Genomic DNA, 23865 nt, shown 5'->3' with positions numbered 1-23865 from the left:
TTTTTTCAAAATAAACACTGCAAATTATAGTACCAAAATGCTGTCTCACATTCTCTAGTTTCCTGAGCATATGAAGGCAAAATAAATGGAGTTAATAGGAGTAATGATTTAATTTGCAACATGTAAACAATGGACACTGGAAATTTTTCTTGTTTCTGTGTAGTATTTCCAAGCTGGAATAAGAGATCATATACACATTGGACATAGTGTGAATATTATGTTATGCAGATGTGTTTGAAAATGAAACCTTGTATTAGAGAAATTTGGCGTATGCCAGCATGCAGCAAATGTCTACATCATCCTATATATAGAAAGAGAATGGAAAGTTGCTGTTCTCTTTCTTGTAATGTTTGTTTTGTGTTGTTTGTATGCATGAGAAAATGGAATGAAAACATGCTTTTCTCAGAATTCACAGTTCTTTAATTGTCTTTGTTCACTGCATGCAGCATGTGTAATGTTCTCCCATTCACAGAATTTTATAGATATATGTTCTATATTGTTCTGAATATATCACAAATCACTGTACTACCTTTGTTTTAAGACAGCTTATCCTCAATTTATTATAATTATAGTAATTGGAATTCCTTCATGCTCGTAAGCTCTACAATTATAAGAATGTTTATTGGACAGTAAACTAGTTTCCTACTCTGTTCTGAGAAATATCTCTTATAATAAGTAACTTCCATGATTTTGTATTATGTACACAATGCTTTGTGTTCACAACTGTAAAACTATCTTTAGTATATGAGTAAAGTGGCAGATCATCCACACTTATTCAAACTGTAACATTTGTACAGTATTCAAAGTAATGCATTTCTGTTTTCATACATGTCAACCTAGGTAGACACACGAAGTGTTTCTGTATGTGGTGAGTACAACATATTATGACAGAACTTTTTTTACACTACTAAGTTTGCTGTATCCATTGTTTCTCGAGAATGGTGAAACATTTATGTTATCTTTCCTTCCTGTGCTGCAGTGTGTGAGCACTGTAGTTTTGTGCAATATGAATGTTACAGACTGACTATGTGTTTCATATACAGTTAAGTGTTTATAATCTCAGTGCCCATACGTGAGAAAAATATAATTGATCAATATTTTAATACTATTCAGAGATGAAGATATGCAGAGTATGGCGAGCCTGATGAGTATGAGTGACATAGCACCTCTTGAAGATTTTGAGGATGAGGAGGAAGGTGAGTTAAAAGTGGAATGTAGATATAGGAATATTTCTTATGGAACAGTACGGGTGGCGCAGTTAAAAGTAGCCCGCCTTCCCTTTGAATGCAAATGCAATATATTGGCTTCTGAAATAAATGGCTACAACAGTGCAAAGTTTTATGCAATAATTGATGGTTAGCGATCTTCTGTTAACATTTCAGTTTATTTCGTCAGTGAAGGTAGACATTTCTCTTTGCAGTCTGCAAAATGACTTTCTTGGTAGAAGAAAGAAATGAAATCGCGGACACATGTGAAAACAAGTTCTATTAAAGAAACTCGCAAAATTTCCATGCTCGGGTAACAGGATAGAGCCTGTATAAAAACTGGTGCATCTAAGGATCTATACAAAATGTAAAATGACAAAGAATTCCTTAAGTTTGCTCACCAGAAGTTATGGCAAACATTTGCTGGAGGATTATTCAAAGCCCAACGAAATTTACTCATAAACGGGCCCAACAGGCCCATGTCGGCAGCAAGAGTTACTAGCAGATATTGAAAAGTCTAAATTGGAAGCCATGTTGTATGATGGCTGAGCAGCAATTAGGGAGGATGATACTCAGAAACACACCGATTATTGCATGTAGCTTTTGAATAACAACAACAATGGTTTGTTAGATTCTTTCCATTACATTGTGAGTGATGAAGCAGGGTTTCATTTTTCTGGTCGTATGAATTCACAGAACATGAGGTACTGGGCAATGAAAGATCCTAACATTGTGCATCACCAACCACTCCACAATGGAAAACATCGGTGTTTGGTGCAGTATAGCAGGGACGTGCATCATTGGACTGATATTTTCTTTACGTTGCCTTCAACACGGTTGCATATATGGAAATTTTCATTAAATTTTTTGTTCACCTCACTGAATATGAAAGCTAATAACGCTTCTTCCAGCAAGATGGGGCAACATGCCACGCATCTGAGGCATCTTAGGAACAAGTACATGATGTCTTCATTGAGTAATGAACTGTCAGCAAATTTTTATGGCCACTACATTCACCAGATCTAACAACATGTGATATATATATATATATATATATATATATATATATATATATATATATATATATATATATATATTTTTTTTTTTTTTTTTTTTTTTTTTTTTTTTTTTTTTTTTTTTTTTTTTTTTGGGACACTCGAAGAGACAAATCCACATGCAGTAGAGGAACTGAAAGACATCATCAGCCGTAAAGCTACTGCCATTGATATCTGAACTTGACACAGGGTGTATCCCTGAATATTCTTAGATGTTCATAGCTGTGTACTGAAGTCACTTTCAGCATCTTATATAAGTATATTTTTTCACTGTATTTTTCATTATAAATAAATGGTAAGTGCATTTTGGCTCTTTGTTTCTGTAATTTCAGTGGATTTCCTTTATACTTACACAGGTTTCTTTTATCTGCGCCACCATGTAGATATGAAATAATTAATAAATGTGTACCGTAAAATTGATTCCTAATGCATACTGAGTTTTTTTAGTGTGAATGTGTTTTAGTGTTGTTCATGTTTTGGTGAATCACAAGTTTAACAGGATTACATGTGTTATTGAGATATCATTCATTAAAGGTACATGCGAGTAAATTAATTTATATGTATTGCAGAAATAATGATGACTAAACTATGTTCACACTTTTTGGAGAAATGTTGAAATTGTAAGTTTAATTATATAAAAGAAATTAGATTTCACTTAAAATTGTGTTTGAGACACCATGAAATATTTTGACGCCTTATTCAAAGAGCATGCTATAGCTTGAATTAGAAATGTTACATTAAAACTTTAATAATTTAGCTCTGTTGTGCTTCATTATACACTCTAGGAGACACTGAAACCAGATGCAAATTTGTTCTTAAGATTTTGAAAGTGTGATGGGATTTTTATCTGACGAGAGATCAGAGTCTGTATGTGACAGTGGTAAATTCATGGGTTCCTTTGTGTTTGTTCATTTCTTTCTTTTCACAGTACTTTTTCTTTCACCTCATGTAGAGTAGATATGGTCCTATTATCTGATCTGTATAAAATGTGAGAAATTGAATTCTAAAAAATTCAGTCACTTGCTGCTCAGTTATCATTCAGTCGGACGTTTCCAAGTAAAACGTAATGATTGAAGAAGAGTGAGTCCACGAATGTAATCCCCAGGTTCAGTAATAAAGTATTCGACATACTGGCAGAGTGTGTGTGTGTGTGTGTGTGTGTGTGTGTGTGTGTGTGTGTGTGTGTGTGTTCACAAGTTTAACAGGATTACATGTGTTATTGAGATATCATTCATTAAAGGAAAATGCAAGTAAATTAATTTATATTTATTATATTATGGCGCGTGCCATTTATAAGTTAGACTTGACTCTAGCCCAAATATTTATAAGTTTCAATACAATTGAGGCACAGGGTTCTGCTGGCCAAGTGTAACTCTCAGCGCACGGAGAGATTGTACAACAGTTTTAAAAACAACTGCTTGATACTTTCCAAATGGTGAATAACTGTCATAATAGTCAAATAAACTTTCCCTGGATCTGTACTCATTTATTAAAACACATTATCTAGCCCCACAAGGGATTGCTGCTCTTTGGTGGGTTTGTGCTTGGCTACCACGGGGCCCCAACCTTTGCAGCATCTTTTCCCTTCTATGCTGCATGTGTATCCTCTTGCTGTTCTTTCTCCCGTCCCTTGGGGAAAATGTCTGGGTTGTTTTTGGAAATGTATTCTGCATTTTCAGTAGTCGGTATCAGAATACTCTCCACTGTCCTTTTCTTCTTTCTTCATTCACCTTCTCCTATCCTTCCTCCACTTCGGCGTTTGATGTTCCTCTTTTTCTTCCTCCCTGTGCGCTCCTAAAGATCGGTCCATGCATCTGATGCATAACAGGTGACAGGGTTACACGCAATTCCCAGCCCTGGGTTGACAGGTAGGGTTTGCGCGTACCCCTGGTATAGGCCAGGCCCAGGGAGGGGTGATTGCCTGAGCTGCTACCTTCCCAAATTGCTGACTGGTCCCTCTATAAGGTGTTCAGGAGGCCTGAGGCCTGAGGCATGAACAGTCACTTAAGGTGGGTGTGCCCCATTGTGGAGGGGGACCCCAGTTGGAAGGATCGCGCCATTGGAGACGCTGGCAGTCTTGGGGGATTTTCTCGCAGTGAGCCAATCGCCTTCAGTCAGTGGCTACGAAACTTAAATGGTATGAGGCTAATGATTCAAAGACCCTCAGAGCTGCTCCAAAGCTCCTTGTGGTTTCATGTATTGAAGACAGCCAGTCCTTTGCTACAATACATCTGTTTATTATTCAGGAAGGTGTTGATGCAGTTGCTGGCTCTGTGAAATCCTGCTCTCATTTATACAGTGACACTTAGCTTTTGGAGACTACTACTGATTCTCAAGCACATCTACTGCTTGCAGCTTCACTCCTCTGTGGCTATCCTGTTCATGTCGAGGCCCATGGGATGCTGAATTCTTCCTGTCGTGTTATTTACGCTAGGGTGCTCGATGGTCTGACCGAGGCAGAAATTAGAACGTACCTCTCTAATTGAGGTGTCGTTGCTGTCCATTTGGTGATGAAAAATGTAGATGCCTCCTTAGTGCCCACATACACTCTTTCTCAGTTTTGATAGAGTGGTTCTTCTGTTAAACATCGAAGCAGGTTATAAAGTTATCACAGTCAGCCTGTATACTCTAAACCAGATGCGCTGCTACTAGTGCCATCATTACAACCATACTAGTGTCCTGTCGACACCCAGCCAAATGTGTAACCTGTAGTAGGGATGCTCTTAAAGGTGATTGTCTCCTTCTCCCTGCTGCATCAACTGCAGGTACGATGTCAAGTCAGCTGGTAGTGACTGAGGGAACTGTGACTGCACAAGAATTCATCACAGGCACCCTGTGTTCTCGTGTGAGAGTATCGTGGTGTCATTTTTTCAACAGGATAGTGCTTGTTCACACATGGTTTGTGGCTGTGGATGTTGAGGCACTCGTGTGGCTATTGAGAGACTCAGATCTCTCCATGATAGAATGTGTGGGACCAGCTTGGATATAAACTCCATTCCAGTGGCAGTATCCAGGATATCAAGGAACAATTAAAACATTCGTGGGGCAGCTTGTTAGCATGTTGTCAATGGCCTTGCTGCAGTGGTAGTACTGGTTCCTGTCAGACTTGGTTAGCACTCGGGTGGGGCACCGTCCGGGTCTGCCGAGTGCTGTCGGCGAGCGAGGTGCACTCAGCCCTTGTGAGGGCACTTGAGGGGCTACTTGATTGAGAAATAGTAGCAACAGTCATGAAAACTGACAATACCTGGGAGAGCAGTGTGCTGACCACAGGCCCCTTTGTATCTGCATCCAGTGACTCACAAAGGCTGAGGACAACATGGAGGTTGGTCAGTTCAATTGGGCCTTTAAGGCCTGTTCAGATAGTGTTTTTTGTTTCAAAGGAGCATAGAACGGCTTTGACATCTTTTCCAACCAAATTAAGGCATGCATCCAGCACAGAGGGGGTGAATGTCGTACTGCCAAGTTCCTTGTAAATAGGACTCAATTTTGCAATCACTGAAGTAGCATCACATGCCCTCTGAATCCATGAAATTAATTTCATTTCATTTCCTTTCTTTGCCCGGCTGTGTGTGTTGTATCTCTGACTTGACGTGTTTCCAAGATCAGCTTATGAAGTTTAGTTGCTTGATCCTTAGTAGTGTTCTCATTGTCTACCAATTGGCCATCCAATTTTGCTATAGCTTCCAGTATGATATTTACAGCAACTACTTCCATTTCACAACCGATCAGTGAGCCTTCAGTGATGAATTATTCTTTTTGTTTTCTTACTACACCTACCACAAGTCTCGGAAACATAGTGTTATACAAGACAATACACTTTGTCATTTCTACTTCTCAGTTGGAATTTTGCTGCTCTCCACAATATGCATGAAGGCAGAACATTGCTGTTGATATCAGCGTGTGGATAAAGCTGCCGCTTGCTGTTTCACCCTGCCCGGCCGCAGACTGCTGCCGCTTAGTGATACCACAATGTTGCACTGGCAGTTTACTCTTTTCGAAATCACCATTATTTCCAGTTGTCTCTGTGTTTTGTGATGTTGCTTCAAAGATTGTTTGCCGTTGGTAACACATCTCTTTAATCATTTGAATATTGTTCGTACGTCATTCATTACCTGAACCATGACATTGAGCTCATATGCAATTTTATCGTATGCAAGCCTCCTTATTTCAACTTTATGCCACTGCTTAAAAAAAAATGGTAAATGCTTTTAAGCTACTAAATAGCTATCATGGTAAGTCCAAAAAAATTCCACAGAATCTAAACTTGTTTTATTAAAACCCATTTGTTACTGTACTATTGAGTGTTACCATCATTGTTACCTTGGACATCAAGGTCTGATGATAGCCATAAATGTCTCAAATAATTTGGATTCATCTCATGCTCCATTGCAATAGGATAAGGAAAGGAAATTATGAAATTTCATTGAGAGAATGGTAGGTGTAGAGGCATACAAGAGAAAAGAGTGGAGCAACTTCATGATTCCAAATGTCATCTGAGAACATTAGTCTTCTGTGGGATAAGACTAACTATGCGAAGTTGGATTGCACTTACAATGTCTTCGTACTGTCTAAGCAGTGCTAACATGAATGGAATTAGGAGAGAGGGGAAGGATAGTGGGGAAAGGGGAAGGGTTAATTTGGTATGCGAGGAAATTGATGAATACCAGCAAGCACTGTGGAAAGGTAATGTAGTAAGCTAGTTATTCCCAGACTGGCTAGTGTGTGTGTGTGTGGGGGGGGGGGGGGGGGGCGGGGGAGAGGGGAGGGGGTAAAAAGCTTGAGAGTTGTGGCAGTAGACCGGGTTGTCACACTAGTTTATTTATTTATTTTTTTTTTTTTTACTGTATTATTGTAGCCTGCAGCAAAGATTCATAGCAGTTGTCTGATAAGTAAGAAAACTGAGATCTTTAGTTGAAATCGAAATTTGGTAACTCTTTTCCTTGTAGATATTGTAAGTTGGTTTTAGTTGCAAAAGAATGCTGGGCAGTATATGCAGGGGGTTTCAAAACAAATGTACTGGTTTTAAGGCTTTGCAGCTTTTATTACATTAAACTTACAGCTATAAATAATACACAGAATGAAAGAGCAACTCAAACAAGTTTTTCTTGCAAGTGTTTAATGTGAACACCATTCCTCATACAGAATCGTTAGGAGAGCGTCTGGTGTAATTGTTGCAGCACTGCTGTTTCTAAAGTTGGATCAGCTTGTGACAGAGGCACAGAAACAATATCCTATATGACACACCAAAAGTAAAAATCTCGTGGTGTCAGCTTTTGTGTGAATGCCAGATCATGTGTGAATGTAGAGGTCGTGCAGAACAAGTTCTGTCATCTCGGCCCTTGTGTCCAATCCAGTAGTTGTGTACAACGTTGTTTAACCAATCACGCATTTGAGTTTGTCATTGAGGCAGTTCGCTATCTTGCTGCCAAATAAATTTCTGTGCATCAGCTTCATCCAGTTGAGGGAATAGCCATAGTTCTAGCACATCACGATAAGAAACACCAGTTACAGTTGATTCGAAAAAGAAAGGCCCATAAACCTTCTGCCAGGATAAAGTACAAAAAATGTTCAATTTAAAGGAGTGATGTTGCAACTGTACAATCTCTTGGGGATTTGCTGACCGCCAGATGTACTCTTTACGCGTTCGCATTTCTACTTTGGGGAAATGTTGATTCATCACTGAAAAAATACAATCCTGAAAAATCTTCATCATGCAGCAACTTTAATTTGCAAAATTGGCACATAAACCATAGTTTGTAAGTTTTAGAGGTTGTAACATCTGCAAACAATAAGGACACAGCTGTAGGCATCTCCTTAAGTCTCCCCACAGACATCACTAGAATTACTAATTTATGACTAGCCTTCTGAATTGATGTCTTGGGGCTATGTGTGAAACACTCTCACTCCTTCAACATGTTCTTCAGTAACTCTGTGTCATTCCATACTTATTTCTTTGTGCACAGGTATACAAACAAAACTGTTTGAGTACCAGTTTCATTTTGTGTATTACTTATAATTGCATGTAATTAATGCTACAAAGCCTTAAATTCCATATGTTATTTTGAAATGAAATTACACATAAAGTGTGTACCCTTGGAGAGTACTGCTACTATACAGGGTGTCCCACCTAAACTTTTCACTGCCAGTATCTCTGGAACCACAATAGATATTTACAAATGGCTTTCATGGGTAACAATGTACGGCAGGGGCTCGCGAAAGTAAATACTGAGACACATTCTAAACTGTGAAAATATTGGTTTCAACATATACTTATGTTTTTTTAAAGTGGACACCCCATTTTATTCCACATGCAGCCAATAACACGAGAAATCACAATAATAATGGCATTGTTTACATTGCAATAGATCTGTTACTTCCTGAGAAATTGGAATGTGAAATTGACAGATGCAATGAACAAAACGCATCACTGTTGCACTTGCTGCAATGCATGTGTGACCCACACGTTTCTCGTAATCGTGATGTGATTGATGTATTATGATGCCACAGACACTGTACTTACATACTGCTAATATGTGGCCTGGGATTCATGTCATCCACAATGAAAACAAGGGCATGGTTTATTGAACTTTTTGACAGTAATAAAATGGACAGAACAGTAATGAAATACCAATAACCACCAGCCAGAGTAAACAAAATTAATGGCTGTCAAAGGGTCTCACAGGGGCTACATATTATTTGTACGTAGTTCTACATCAATTACAAGACGGCACGTGCTATGTACAGGACAGTCACTGAACATCTTTAATGACTGCAACACAATTGAACTGTTGCAGATGGTGCAATGCATACATAAACTAGTACTAACAAAACAAACATATATCTTCTCTGTAATACAGAACATGTTTGCTGGTGTGCAATCACATACATGTCTTGCAGCCGAAACGCTACCATGTATGTTAGAAGAGATTGCCATTTGTTCGGCAACCGCGCTGTGCGCAATCCATCACAGCTCCATTCACAGCTGTCACTGTTTGTGGTGTTATTGCAGCACATGCAGCGGTAATACGGGCTTTCACGTTGGCCATTATTGTTGGGACCTGCTGATAAGTGACATCTTTCACATGTCCCCAGAGAAAAAAAGTCCATATGGGTGAGGTCTGGTGACTGTGCTGCAAATACCTGAATGGGGCTGCCCCGTCCAATCCATTGTTGTAGGAATTGTTGGTTTATCACCTGTCGTGCCACCATGGCATTATGCGTAGGGCATCCATCATGATGATACTTTACACATATGAAGGGGTGCATCTTCAATTGGTCCAGGTAAGGTTGCAAGGGCAACAGTCTGGATGATTGACTGATCTGGCCTTGTAACAATAACCAAAACGGCCTTGCTGTGCTGGTACTGCGAACGGCTGAAAGCAAGGGGAAACTACAGCCGTAATTTTTCCCAAGGGCATGCAGCTTTACTGTATGATTACATGATGATGGCGTCCTCTTGGGTAAAATATTCCGGAGGTAAAATAGTCCCCCATTCGGATCTCCGGGTGGGGACTACTCAAGAGGATGTCGTTATCAGGAGAAAGAAAACTGGCGTTCTACGGATCGGAGCGTGGAATGTCAGATCCCTTAATTGGGCAGGTAGGTTAGACAATTTAAAAAGGGAAATGGATAGGTTGAAGTTAGATATAGTGGGAATTAGTGAAGTTCGGTGGCAGGAGGAACAAGACTTCTGGTCAGGTGACTACAGGGTTATAAACACAAAATCAAATAGGGGTAATGCAGGAGTAGGTTTAATAATGAATAGGAAAATAGGAATGCGGGTAAGCTACTACAAACAGCATAGTGAACGCATTATTGTGGCCAAGATAGATACGAAGCCCACGCCTACTACAGTAGTACAAGTTTATATGCCAACTAGCTCTGCAGATGATGAAGAAATTGAAGAAATGTATGATGAAATAAAAGAAATTATTCAGATTGTGAAGGGAGACGAAAATTTAATAGTCATGGGTGACTGGAATTCGAGTGTAGGAAAAGGGAGAGAAGGAAACATAGTAGGTGAATATGGATTGGGGGACAGAAATGAAAGAGGAAGCCGCCTGGTCGAATTTTGCACAGAGCACAACATAATCATAACTAACACTTGGTTTAAGAATCATGAAAGAAGGTTGTATACATGGAAGAACCCTGGAGATACTAAAAGGTTTCAGATAGATTATATAATGGTAAGACAGAGATTTAGGAACCAGGTTTTAAATTGTAAGACATTTCCAGGGGCAGATGTGGACTCTGACCACAATCTATTGGTTATGACCTGTAGATTAAAACTGAAGAAACTGCAAAAAGGTGGGAATTTAAGGAGATGGGACCTGGATAAACTGAAAGAACCAGAGGTTGTAGAGAGTTTCAGGGAGAGCATAAGGGAACAATTGACAGGAATGGGGGAAAGAAATACAGTAGAAGAAGAATGGGTAGCTGTGAGGGATGAAGTAGTGAAGGCAGCAGAGGATCAAGTAGGTAAAAAGACGAGGGCTAGTAGAAATCCTTGGGTAACAGAAGAAATATTGAATTTAATTGATGAAAGGAGAAAATATAAAAATGCACTAAGTGAAACAGGTAAAAAGGAATACAAACGTCTCAAAAATGAGATCGACAGGAAGTGCAAAATGGCTAAGCAGGGATGGCTAGAGGACAAATGTAAGGATGTAGAGGCCTATCTCACTAGGGGTAAGATAGATACCGCCTACAGGAAAATTAAAGAGACCTTTGGAGATAAGAGAACAACTTGTATGACTATCAAGAGCTCAGATGGAAACCCAGTTCTAAGCAAAGAAGGGAAAGCAGAAAGGTGGAAGGAGTATATAGAGGGTCTATACAAGGGCGATGTACTTGAGGACAATATTATGGAAATGGAAGAGGATGTAGATGAAGATGAAATGGGAGATATGATACTGCGTGAAGAGTTTGACAGAGCACTGAAAGACCTGAGTCGAAACAAGGCCCCCGGAGTAGACAATATTCCATTGGAACTACTGACGGCCGTGGGAGAGCCAGTCCTGACAAAACTGGTGAGCAAGATGTATGAAACAGGCGAAATACCCTCAGACTTCAAGAAGAATATTATAATTCCAATCCCAAAGAAAGCAGGTGTTGACAGATGTGAAAATTACCGAACTATCAGCTTAATAAGTCACAGCTGCAAAATACTAACACGAATTCTTTACAGACGAATGGAAAAACTAGTAGAAGCCAACCTCGGGGAAGATCAGTTTGGGTTCCGTAGAAGCACTGGAACACGTGAGGCAATACTGACCTTACGACTTATCTTAGAAGAAAGATTAAGGAAAGGCAAACCTACGTTTCTAGCATTTGTAGACTTAGAGAAAGCTTTTGACAATGTTGACTGGAATACTCTCTTTCAAATTCTAAAGGTGGCAGGGGTAAAATACAGGGAGCGAAAGGCTATTTACAATTTGTACAGAAACCAGATGGCAGTTATAAGACTCGAGGGACATGAAAGGGAAGCAGTGGTTGGGAAGGGAGTAAGACAGGGTTGTAGCCTCTCCCCGATGTTGTTCAATCTGTATATTGAGCAAGCAGTAAAGGAAACAAAAGAAAAATTCGGAGTAGGTATTAAAATTCATGGAGAAGAAATAAAAACTTTGAGGTTCGCCGATGACATTGTAATTCTGTCAGAGACAGCAAAGGACTTGGAAGAGCAGTTGAATGGAATGGACAGTGTCTTGAAAGGAGGATATAAGATGAACATCAACAAAAGCAAAACAAGGATAATGGAATGTAGTCGAATTAAGTCGGGTGATGCTGAGGGTATTAGATTAGGAAATGAGACACTTAAAGTAGTAAAGGAGTTTTGCTATTTGGGGAGCAAAATAACTGATGATGGTTGAAGTAGAGAGGATATAAAATGTAGGCTGGCTATGGCAAGGAAAGCGTTTCTGAAGAAGAGAAATTTGTTAACATCCAGTATTGATTTAAGTGTCAGGAAGTCGTTTCTGAAAGTATTTGTATGGAGTGTAGCCATGTATGGAAGTGAAACATGGACGATAACCAGTTTGGACAAGAAGAGAATAGAAGCTTTCGAAATGTGGTGCTACAGAAGAATGCTGAAGATTAGATGGGTAGATCACATAACTAATGAGGAAGTATTGAATAGGATTGGGGAGAAGAGAAGTTTGTGGCACAACTTGACCAGAAGAAGGGATCGGTTGGTAGGAGATGTTCTGAGGCATCAAGGGATCACCAATTTAGTATTGGAGGGCAGTGTGGAGGGTAAAAATCGTAGAGGGAGACCAAGAGATGAATACACTAAGCAGATTCAGAAGGATGTAGGTTGCAGTAGGTATTGGGAGATGAAAAAGCTTGCACAGGATAGAGTAGCATGGAGAGCTGCATCAAACCAGTCTCAGGACTGAAGACCACAACAACAACAACAAGGTACATCTCGGGAACCGCTCATACTTTCGCCCATTAAGAGTGCCATCTTTGAAATATGGTCCAATGATGTGGTGTCCTACAATACCACACCATGCTTTGATGTTGATGTTCAACCCGGCGATTCCAATGTGGGTTTTCTCGTGACAGCAGTGCATATTGTGAAAGCTGACATTCCCATGGTTTTTAAACATGGCTTCATCAGTAAAAAGTACCCTATGCACAAATTCATAGCCTTGCTGCAGAACCCACTGACAGTATTCCAGTGAATGTCATTGCCATGGAGGACTTGATGCAGCACCATGTGATTGGGTGTTATCTGTGCCCGTGCAGAATATGCATAATGCTTGTTCGAAGGATTCCCATCTGTCTCTCCATTTCACGAATACTTACATGACAGTTTATTGCAGTAGCTGCCAGAAGAGCTACCTCTGTTGTTTCATGTGTTATGCCTCTGCTCCAGATATGCGTTCGTGGAGATAATCGCCCCGTCATGCGGAGTCTTGTAACAATATTCATAAATGTATGATGGGTCGAATAACATTTGTTAGGGTACCATTGGGCATACACCTGTGCCACAGATCTGCCATTTTGGTGACATTCTCCATACAGTAATATTATGTCAGCCATTTCCTCTTTTGTGAATACCAGTTCAAATTCCTTGAACGGATGTACATATAATTTACGAGGGCAGTTCAATAAGTAATGCAACACATTTTTTTTCTGAAACAGGGGTTGTTTTATTCAGCATTGAAATACACCAGGTTATTCCCCAATCTTTTAGCTACACAACACTATTTTTCAACATAATCTCCATTCAATGCTACGGCCTTACGCCACCTTGAAATGAGGGCGTGTATGCCTGCACGGTACCATTCCACTGGTCGATGTCGGAGCCAACGTCGTACTGCATCAATAACTTCTTCATCATCCGCGTAGTGCCTCCCACGGATTGCGTCCTTCATTGGGCCAAACATATGGAAATCCGACGGTGCGAGATCGGGGCTGTAGGGTGCATGAGGAAGAACAGTCCACTGAAGTTTTGTGAGCTCCTCTCGGGTGCGAAGACTTGTGTGAGGTCTTGCGTTGTCATGAAGAAGGAGAAGTTCGTTCAGATTTTTGTGCCTACGAACACGCTGAAGTCGTTTCTTCAATTTCTGAAGAGTAGCACAATACACTTCAGAGTTGATCGTTTGACCATGGGGAAGGACATCGAACAGAATAACCCCTTCAGTGTCCCAGAATTTGTAACCATGACTTTACCGGCTGAGGGTATGGCTTTAAACTTTTTCTTGGTAGGGGAGTGGGTGTGGCGCCACTCCATTGATTGCCGTTTTGTTTCAGGTTCGAAGTGATGAACCCATGTTTTATCGCCTGTAACAATCTTTGATAAGAAATTGTCACCCTCAGCCACATGACGAGCAAGCAATTCCGCACAGATGGTTCTCCTTTGCTCTTTATGGTGTTCGGCTAGACAACGAGGGACCCAGCGGGAACAAACCTTTGAATATCCCAACTGGTGAACAATTGTGACAGCACTAATAACAGAGATGTCAAGTTGAGCACTGAGTAGTTTGATGGTGATCCGTCGATCATCTCGAACGAGTGTGTTCGCATGCTCCGCCATTGCAGGAGTCACAGCTGTGCACGGCCGGCCCGCACGCAGGAGATCAGACAGTCTTGCTTGACCTTGCGGCGATGATGACACACGCTTTGCCCAACGACTCACCGTGCTTTTGTCCACTGCCAGATCACCGTAGACATTCTGCAAGCGCCTATGAATATTTGAGATGCCCTGGTTTTCCGCCAAAAGAAACTCGATCACTGCCCGTTGTTTGCAACGCACATCCGTTACAGACGCCATTTTAACAGCTCCGTACAGCGCTGCCACCTGTCGGAAGTCAATGAAACTATACGAGACGAAGCGGGAATGTTTGAAAATATTCCACAAGAAATTTCCGGTTTTTTTCAACCAAAATTGGCCGAGAAAAAAAATGTGTTGCATTACTTATTGAACTGCCCTCGTAATATCACGATTACCAAAGTGACCCCAATTACAATGTACAGTCACTGATGCTGTGTACCTCTGTGCACTTCCACACAGACCAGCCTGCTTCGCAATGAGTTGTTCCCACACACAGTGCTGATTGCGGCCCATTCCTGTACACAACTGCAGAGGGAAATATTTGACTTGGATGGCGTAATGGTGAGGTGTACACCAGCTGGTTCTGTAGTCTGTACGTAGACAAAGACAGTATGAACAAGGGACACCATTATGTACATATCAATGTGTGTGGCAGGACTCCCTAATATTATTTTCTGTCCTTAGGATAACAGTGAAAGTAAGAATATGGACATCAATCACATTGTGATTACAAGCAATGTGCGGGTCACGCTTGCATCGCAGGAAGTGCAATAGTGGCGCATTTTGTTCATTTCACGCATCGACTTCACATTCCAAATTCTCATGATGTAATTAACATATCCCGATGCAACCAACACCATTATTATTGTGGTTCCTCATGTTAATGATTGTGTGTAGAATAATGTGGGGTGTCAGTTTGTGTTGAAACCAATATTTGCACACTGTTTAGAAGGTCTCATAGTATTTACTATTGTGAGTTCCAGCTGTAGTCATGCCTTGAAAGCTGTTTGTCAATCTCTATTGTTGTTCCAGAGATACTGGCAGTGAAAAGTTTAGGTGGAACACCCTTTATAATAGGTTTTATTATTATTTAAAAGTGAGTGCTGTTGTTCACTGCTGCACAATTTTTCATGCTTTGAATCTACTGAATTGGAATACCTAACTAATTTTGTGTAGTATAGATACAGGGGTTCTTGAACTTAGTTGAGGAAGAGAGATTTGTATCTTATACCATTCCTTCTGTTCTGCAAGTAATTACTATTTGGAAATCAGATAAAATTGAAAATTGTTTCTAAATTGGCTTCTCCATCTCCAAACGTAGGATAAAGAAGTATCTGGAAATCACTACCTTACCTGCTGTTCAGAAAACATGTAAATATTCACTATCAAATCATTTCATTGAACTTCATTTAGTAATTAGGTAATTGCCACCTGGTGATGTTTGATGATGAAACAAACCAGTAGTGAAAATTGAAATATTTTCAAAGAGCAGTGTAGATGGTGATTTCCATTTACTCTAAAGTATTTTGTATCTTCACAAATAAGTATAATTATTTCTGAGGATAGTATTTTATTCTACTGTTATTGATGTAACTGATTGATAAAATCTGAAAATGTACTATCAGTTTTAGTACTACTTCTTAGTTTATTTACACTTTCGGACCCAGAGGACCACATGTGACACCAAGGCTCCTCTTCCACAGGATTGTGTTTCCTGTTTTCTGCCATCAGATAGCCCCTATGCCGATCTGCAACAAGATGTTTGGTTCACATCAGGTTTACAATATTTTGACAGTTGTAGCACTCATCTGGCCCACAATGTTGTAACCTCTGTTCTCCAGTGATATCATTTTGGACCGGAGCTTACAGCCTTATGGGTGGATTAGATTTTTGTTAAACTGCTGGAGTTTGAAATTCCGCAACAGACTAAGAAATTTAGAAAGCTGACAGACTTACGTATGAATGGTTTTTGGCTTAGATCCTCATTTTGTTGTCTGCTTCATGCATTGCATCCTCTTTAAAGATAACCTCCAGATATTTAAGATCGTGAACCCTTCTTAAGATTTGGTTGTGACTACAAGTAGCTGGAGTGGGTATCTTGGATAAGCACGAGTTCTGGTTATCATCAGATAAGCTGGGCAGAGAAAAGGGCTGCATCATCACTGTGCAAGAAAAGTTTGTATTTTCTTTGTAGGCCAATCTGAAGATCCTTTAAACAATGTGAGATGTTACTAGCAAAATATAAAGTAATAAATCCTGTTTTGCAGTCAAGACTGTTTCTCTTCAAAACATTTATCACCACTTGCTGTCAAATCCTGCCATGAATTTGAAAAAATTATGTCACCAGTTATTCAATCTTCACTTCATTCACCAGAAAACAGGGCTTGCTCACTGCAGCTTCTACATTGTCTCTCACTGTATCAGTGCTTCCTTAGATCTGGGAAATCGGATCATGTCATTGGCAGATGCTAGATACGTGATTTTTCTCACCTTCAACCTGGATCCCTGCTAGCTACCGGCAGGTGGGAAACATAAATGATCAATCAAATTATCTGTTTATGGTCTGTCAATTGTAGTCTATGATCACACAACCTAGCAAAATATTTCCTATTTATAAAGATTACATGTGTAAAGCGTAGTTTACACTATGACTCTAGACTGCACTACCGGCCTTACCAGGCACTCTATATGCGTGGCGCAGGTTTGTGTAACTCATTGGTGAAACTAAATAGTTTCGGCTTGGTACAAGTTCGGCAACACTAGCTGCACTCGTTCTGTGGGTAGATGTCATGTTGGTAAAGTGGTAAAGTGAAATATGAAGTTGGGAATGGAGGAGATTGTTTGCTTTTTGTAGATCTACGATGTGGAATACAAAAACAAGCAGTGACATGATGCTGCAATTGAGATTGTCCTAAACAGTCTGCCTATAGATGGGTTGACAATATCTGAGCTGAAGAGCAAAAGTCATACAATTAGGAGTAATATACAATGAATTCAGAAAAATACAGATAAACAAAACATCTGGCTGTGGAACAGCTCATGTCTACAAGGTTAAAATTCCATCTTTTGAATATACCGATTCTTTCTTAAGGTGATGTGTGTACAGGAAATTTGGAAACTAAATTCCCAAGTGCATTTTCCACTACAGGGTGAACTCTTGACAATTTGTAATTGAATATTCTTTCTTTGATACTCAGTGGACCATGCTTTGATAAAGATTCCATTAAATGTGGTGTTAACAGAAATGCATCATCACCAGCTAAAAACTGTTTCTTCTGGCAGGCTGAGAGTTCTGGCTCTGTTGCCGGTTTTAGAGTACTGCTTGTAAAAATTTCACTGTCGGGTACGCTTCCTGATTCACCCAAAATTATTTGAAAAGTAATTACTGTCTGCAACTGCTAAGAGAACAGTGCTGAATTTGGCAGTATTGATTTTTGGAACACATTATAGGTATTGTAGAGATGAATATGATTCACCAGTTGCCAAGAAACACACCCTCTGCCAGGCACTTAATTGTGATTTGCAGAGTATTCATGTAGACAGTTTAATTTGTAGTTTCAGTTGTGGCTACAATGCTTCATGCGTTACACTATCTTTCTTCATTATTGCATTATTAACTTCGTTTAGAAGAAATGTAAACTGATCTGGTGATTAGAATGAAATTTTCACTCTACAGCAGAGTGTGCGCTGATATGAAACTTCCTGGCAGGTTAAAACTGTGTGCCGAACCGAGACTCAAACTCGGGACCTTAGCTTTTCGCAGGCAACTGAGGAGACGAGGCGGAATTAAAGCTGTGAGGACGGGACGTGAGTTGTGCTTGGGTAACTCAGTTGGTAGAGCACTTGCCCGCGAAAGGCAAAGGTCCCAAGTTCTAGTCTCGGTCCGGCACACAGTTTTAATCTGCCAGGAAGTTTCATGATCTTGTAATGTTTATAGACAGAAATAACTTCTCAGGTCTTCCACAACAATTTCTTTCAGCAAGGGTGCTGACCAACTGAGCTTGATATCATTTGTTTAACCAGTTACAAACCCAAAAAATCTCTTGTTTCCTTTTTTATGCAGCGATTTCATGCTGACAAGTATTAATTTCGCTACAACTTATGCAGCTGCCAAAACTTCCAGACCCGAGTCCAGCACTCACAAAACAACGAAACTGGTGTGTACGCTGGTGTCGCTGTGTCTACAGCTATGTAAGAAACTACATGCACAGAACTCGTTTCTGGAAAAGATTGTGCAACCTAATGTCACTATGTATACTAGCCTTAGAAGTTCTTTGTGGGCTTGTCAATCTACACTGATCGGCCAGAACGTTCGACCCCCAACCTACTATTAATATAATCCTGTCCAGGCGATAGCAACATCACCTGGTTAGGAATGACTGCTAGTGAACACGCACATGGTGCATTTAGTATCTGTGTGCTGTCCCTGTTCAAAGCACACGATCTATCTGAGTTTGACTGAGAGCAATTTGCAATGGCCTAAAGGCTCAGCACAAGCAGATAGGAAACTGCACGACTTGTTGGGTGTTCAAGCAGTACAGTGGTGAATGTCTTCAGCACATGGCAAAACTGAGCCAAAACTACATCCAGACATTGTGGATCGGGCGGCCACGTCATTACAGGTGTTGGACATTGTCGACTGTGTGGACTGGTAAAACAGGACAGGTAGTGAACCATTGCAGAACTAACATAAGACTTTAATGCTGGGCAGAATAAAAGTGTGTCTGAACACGCAGTGCACCAAACGCTCCTAATGATGGCCTTCTGCAGCCAACGACCCATGCATGTGCCATTATTAACACATTGCATTACTGAAATGGGCACTTGACCATTGGCAGCAGACATAGGTGCAGTGGCAGCGTTTTGTGTGGTATGATGGAGCCCAATACCTACTTCATCCTGCCAACGGAAAGGTGTGAATTCATCGCCTTCCAGGTGAACTATGGGACAGCTATGGCAGCTCCATTCTGCTCTGTGAAGCACTCACGTGGGCATCCATGGGTCCAGTGGAGCTTGTGCAAGGCACCATGATGACCAAGGAGTATTATACACTGGTTGCAGACGACGTACACCTCCCCATGACGATCACGTTTCCTGATGGCAGTGCCATTTTTCAGTGAGATAATGGACCATTTCACAAGGCCATGAGTATGATGGAGAGGTTCGAGGGATGCAGTGGCGAGTTCCAATTGATGTGCTGGCCCCCCAACTTGACAGATCTGAACCCGAACACGTCTGGGATGTGGTTGGAAATAGTGTCAGAGCTCATCCCCCTGCCCAGGATGTACGGGAAATGGGTGACTTGTATGTGTGTATGTGGTGCCAACTCCCTCCAGTGACCTATGGGGGCTCATTGCTTCCACACCATAACATGTTTCTGCTGTTATCTGTGCCAAAGGACATACCAACTATTAGGTAGGTGGTCAAAATGTTCAGGCTGATCAGTGTAGCTCATAGCTTGTAACAAATGAACAAAGCAACAACAAACACTTTTGAAATTATAATGTTCATTCCCTAAACGCAATTTTAGTGGTGGCATTAGTTACTTCAGTCCACTTTGGCAGACAACCGAATTCTCAAAGCAGACGTAAATTATTTCCCGCTATGCATAATTAAAACAGTTCAGACTGTTTATATGTATTAACTTATTTCCATATGAAACTTTCCAGTTCCTCTTAGATCATGCTTTCTGAAAAATTCTATGTTGCAGTGGACTCGCGAAATAATCAGTCTCCACAGTCGTACTAAATGGCCACTAGACACCTAAAAATCAATCACACAAATGTCACCAAAACTTGCACCCTTAAAAATGAGCTTCTCACGCTTTAAAGACCAGCTTAAATATGACTTGCCCACTACGTCTTTTTGTTTGCTTCCTGTTGGTTGCCGCTCTCATCTCTGCCCTACTATGCCACTCCATCCTAGTGATGTGCATTATATTACAGTTTTGTACAACTCTGAACCAATTGGCCAAAAAGATTTATGCAATAGATCAGATTCAAATGCTGTGCAAATGACATCAGGAGCTGATGATCATGTCCCTCACAGTGATCCCTTCCCTCCATAAGCTCTGCCTTTTGATTTTCAGTATTATGATGCGTGAGTGAATATTCCAGCATGTGTTCACTTTAAGTTGGTTGTTCATTACCCTTAACCTGAACTGGATGAAACAAAACCTCTTTAATATTTAAAACACATATTGTTAGCCAACATTTTTTCCTTCACAGTAAGATTGTCAGTTTTTGTAATATAGTAGCTTGATTAAAATTATCCATTTCATACAGAACATCAGTCAGTTCATGGGTGCATCACAGATAAAACTTGGTGCCTAGTTTCACATTGCATCTACCTTCAGGACACAAGTTCTTATTACTAAAATGACGTGCGCACGAAAAGTTATATTTTGCCCACGCAGTACTAAAATTTGTGCTCGATTATGGTATGTGGGGACTACTGTGGGTGGGGTATGTATTGCTGCCCTGTGGTAGAAGTTGGGCAACAGCTGCCACTGTGGCACAAAATCCTATGAAGGAATTGGCATTGTAGGTGGCAGGCAGAGATGGCAGGTCACTGGGGCTGTAAGGTCCTGTGAAGGGCATAGAGCTGGCAGCAGGTGCAGCTCGGTCTTGAACCCATGGCTGCTACTGGTGGTGCCCAGTTGTCTCACAGTCTAGTGTACCTCTGATGTTGCGGTGGTGCTGCTGCTGGTTTCCAGTGATGAGAAATGAGCACCTACCTCAAAGTGCAGACTTATTTATATGCCTCTTACACACATTTGTTTCACTGAAACCCGGCACCTATTTACATCACCCATAACAAGAGACTTATTCTGGTGTGACGACATTGCCCCCATGTGCGACACACTTTCTGCTGCAAAGTACAGTTTACTGCTGCACTTGGTTATCCTGGCTTCATAATGTGCTGGCATGTCTGTCACTGTAACCCACATCTCGCAAAACTGGCAGTTACCAGCTTGTGCCTGTTAATGCAGCACTGCCTTGTGGGTTCCACCCAAAGTGACCTGACATTGAACATTCAGAATCAACTTCTCCGTACTGTAAAAGTGGAGTAGTTTCTTTGGAGTAGTTTCTTTGAAGCACAGCTTACCAAATGACACTGACTTTTTATGCCTATAAGTATTCGTAGATGGACAGCAGTATAAAATTGATGAATGTTGTGTGTTGTTCAAAATAAGTTTGTTCGTTGCTGTGGCTTAAAACAAAATTTGAACTGACATTTCTGAGATTTTAATCATTTTCTGGTTATGTAATTTTGAAAAGAAATAAATATTGTAATTTTTCTTTAAAGCGTATGTGGAGACCAAAATAAAAACAGTGTAGTGGATACCGGGAAAATTCGTAGAACTCTGGAATTATGGTCTGTCAAATTTTTGCATTTGGCTACTTGATATCCCTTCCTTTCCACCTATTCAGCACACACAACACATTATGCTCTTTACTTGCATGTGGGTCTAGTCAGGGATTCAGCCATTGCTATAATGTTCCTGTGGTGACATGTGACTGACTTGCTGCTGTTTCATTTTCCAGATAGTTCAAAACTTCAGGAAGTGGCAGATCTTGCAAATCAGATTGACTTGTTGACTAATAGTTTGAGTGAGTCAGAATTTGCTAGCACACCCATCAGTGGTAAGTATATAATGACATAGATGTTACATTCAGTTTTAGAAACAACAGATTTATTTAGTAATTAAAGGTAAAAAACCACAGAAAATATTTCTGGAACATTATATTTTTTGTAATTTAATGGTTTCAAAAGCGAACAGTGGAAGCAAGAAATGAATACTGCAGGAAGAAAGTGGGTAAGAGAGTGGTAGTTTGGGAGAAGATGAAATGGATGGAAGGATAAACAAATATGATGGAAGTAGACAGTGAGGAGAATAAGAAGGTTGTCTGTGGAATGGTTGAGACTAAGAAAACAGGTGTGATGGAAAATGTCTGAGTGAAAAATAAAGAAGGAAAGGAAGTTGTTAATCAACAGGAAATACAGGAATATTTTGATGAGTTAATAAATCCCAATGGAAATGTGGAAGAGGGAAAATCAGAAGCTTGAGAATGTAGGGCATGTAGAGATGGCTCTAATGTGGACAGAAGTAGAGGATGCGATGAAGACCATGAAAGGAGGAAAAGTACCTGGACTGGAGTTGAATAGAGCAGCTGGCATTGTTAGAGTGCTTTGGTTCTACTGGATCATGAGAACAGTATAGAAAGTGGGAGGGGGGTGGCAGTTAGTCAGGTACCTGTACAGGGAACATGCTGTTTCTCTCCACGAATGCCAAGGAGTATATGTTTATCTTCTTTGGGACATGAGAACTCTGGGAAAAGACCTTCGTGCCAGGTGATCATTGGTTAGGCAGGGTGTGCGCATAGGGAGAGTCTCTGGTCAGAGTGAGTAGTTCACTGGCAAGAGCGAATCAGTTGTACTAAACAGGATTAAGTTGAACCACACTAGTTTCCATATGGCCCCAGCAGCCTCATCAGAGCAATAGTGTTTTTAAGCCAGAAGGATAAAACTCCAGTACATTTCCCTAATTTTATGTACAAATTGAGAGGGAAACCAACCTATCTAACAAGGAGAGAGATAAATATCTCAATTTGTGGTCTGCACCAGGACTGGGAGTGAATCTTTTCTAAATATGAAGCAGTTATTTTTTGTGGAGGTGTCAACTCAATAAACAATACATATAGAATCTGTACTGATCCAAACGATCTTCTCTGCTCTACCACGGGCATTGTTAATCTATGACAAACGTGGTAATGCCCTTGTCACAATTATTGCTCAAAGGAACCTAAATATGTTGACAGGTATAATTTTCCACAAAGACCTTATACTTAAAATGAATGGAAAAATTTCATGCTAATTTGGAACAACATGGTGACTGTTTCATCCGTTGGGTTAAGTGACATTCTAAAGATAACAGAGCAGTCACCAAAGCATTTATCTTGGGTTTTGAAGGAGGCTTACTACTGTATAAAGAAAAGGTTAGTCTACCTGTGTAATATAAAATCTTCTGTACCAGCCGTTATGAGATGCTTCATATGTTTGAAATTGTGCTATATGTCATCTACAAATGAATCCATAGATCATGTCACCTAATCACCAGGCTGCCATGTTGGAAGAACATAAGATCCAAGATTTCAAGATGTTTGATTGTTTTATATGTAAGGTAGCCAGGAACAAGTAAAGTTGCCTTTTCCATGTCCGTATGATGAAAGCTAATCCCAAAAAGTAAGTCTTCCATCATCAACCACAAGGATGCATATTCCTTCTCCTGCCTCATCACTGCACCCTAGCAGCCACCTCAATTCATCCGTTCATGTAAAAGAATGCCTCCCCCCTCCTCCCACCAATACCTTTACAACTGCACTCGGGACCCCAGACCCCCTACCCCCAGTAGATAATAAACAGGTGGTGCTAATAACCCAAACAAAATAATGATCAACAATTCTATTCTTTCTGCACTCATTATCATACACACAGAAACATAACGCAAAGGAATTTTAATGGCTGTTGTCACAGCTTTGCTGTG

At 40.4% G+C, this 23865-nt stretch overlaps 1 protein-coding gene across 2 annotated transcripts in view; it reads left to right on the top strand.

The window, feature by feature from the left end:
• Positions 1-23865, top strand: part of LOC126483731 (EH domain-binding protein 1) — a 220675-nt gene that overhangs the window by 29603 nt on the left and 167207 nt on the right. For both annotated transcript variants that reach the window (XM_050106839.1, XM_050106838.1), the window contains exons 4-5: positions 1114-1196; positions 21866-21964. In XM_050106839.1, coding sequence (XP_049962796.1) covers positions 1114-1196; positions 21866-21964 — 182 coding nt within the window. The remainder of the gene's footprint in view (positions 1-1113; positions 1197-21865; positions 21965-23865) is intronic.

The sequence above is a fragment of the Schistocerca serialis genome, chromosome 6 (genome assembly GCF_023864345.2).
Source record: "Schistocerca serialis cubense isolate TAMUIC-IGC-003099 chromosome 6, iqSchSeri2.2, whole genome shotgun sequence".
Taxonomy (NCBI): Eukaryota; Metazoa; Arthropoda; class Insecta; order Orthoptera; family Acrididae; genus Schistocerca; species Schistocerca serialis.
The sequence above is the reverse complement of the archived record's forward strand: the minus strand, read 5'-3'. Positions and strand labels throughout refer to the sequence as shown.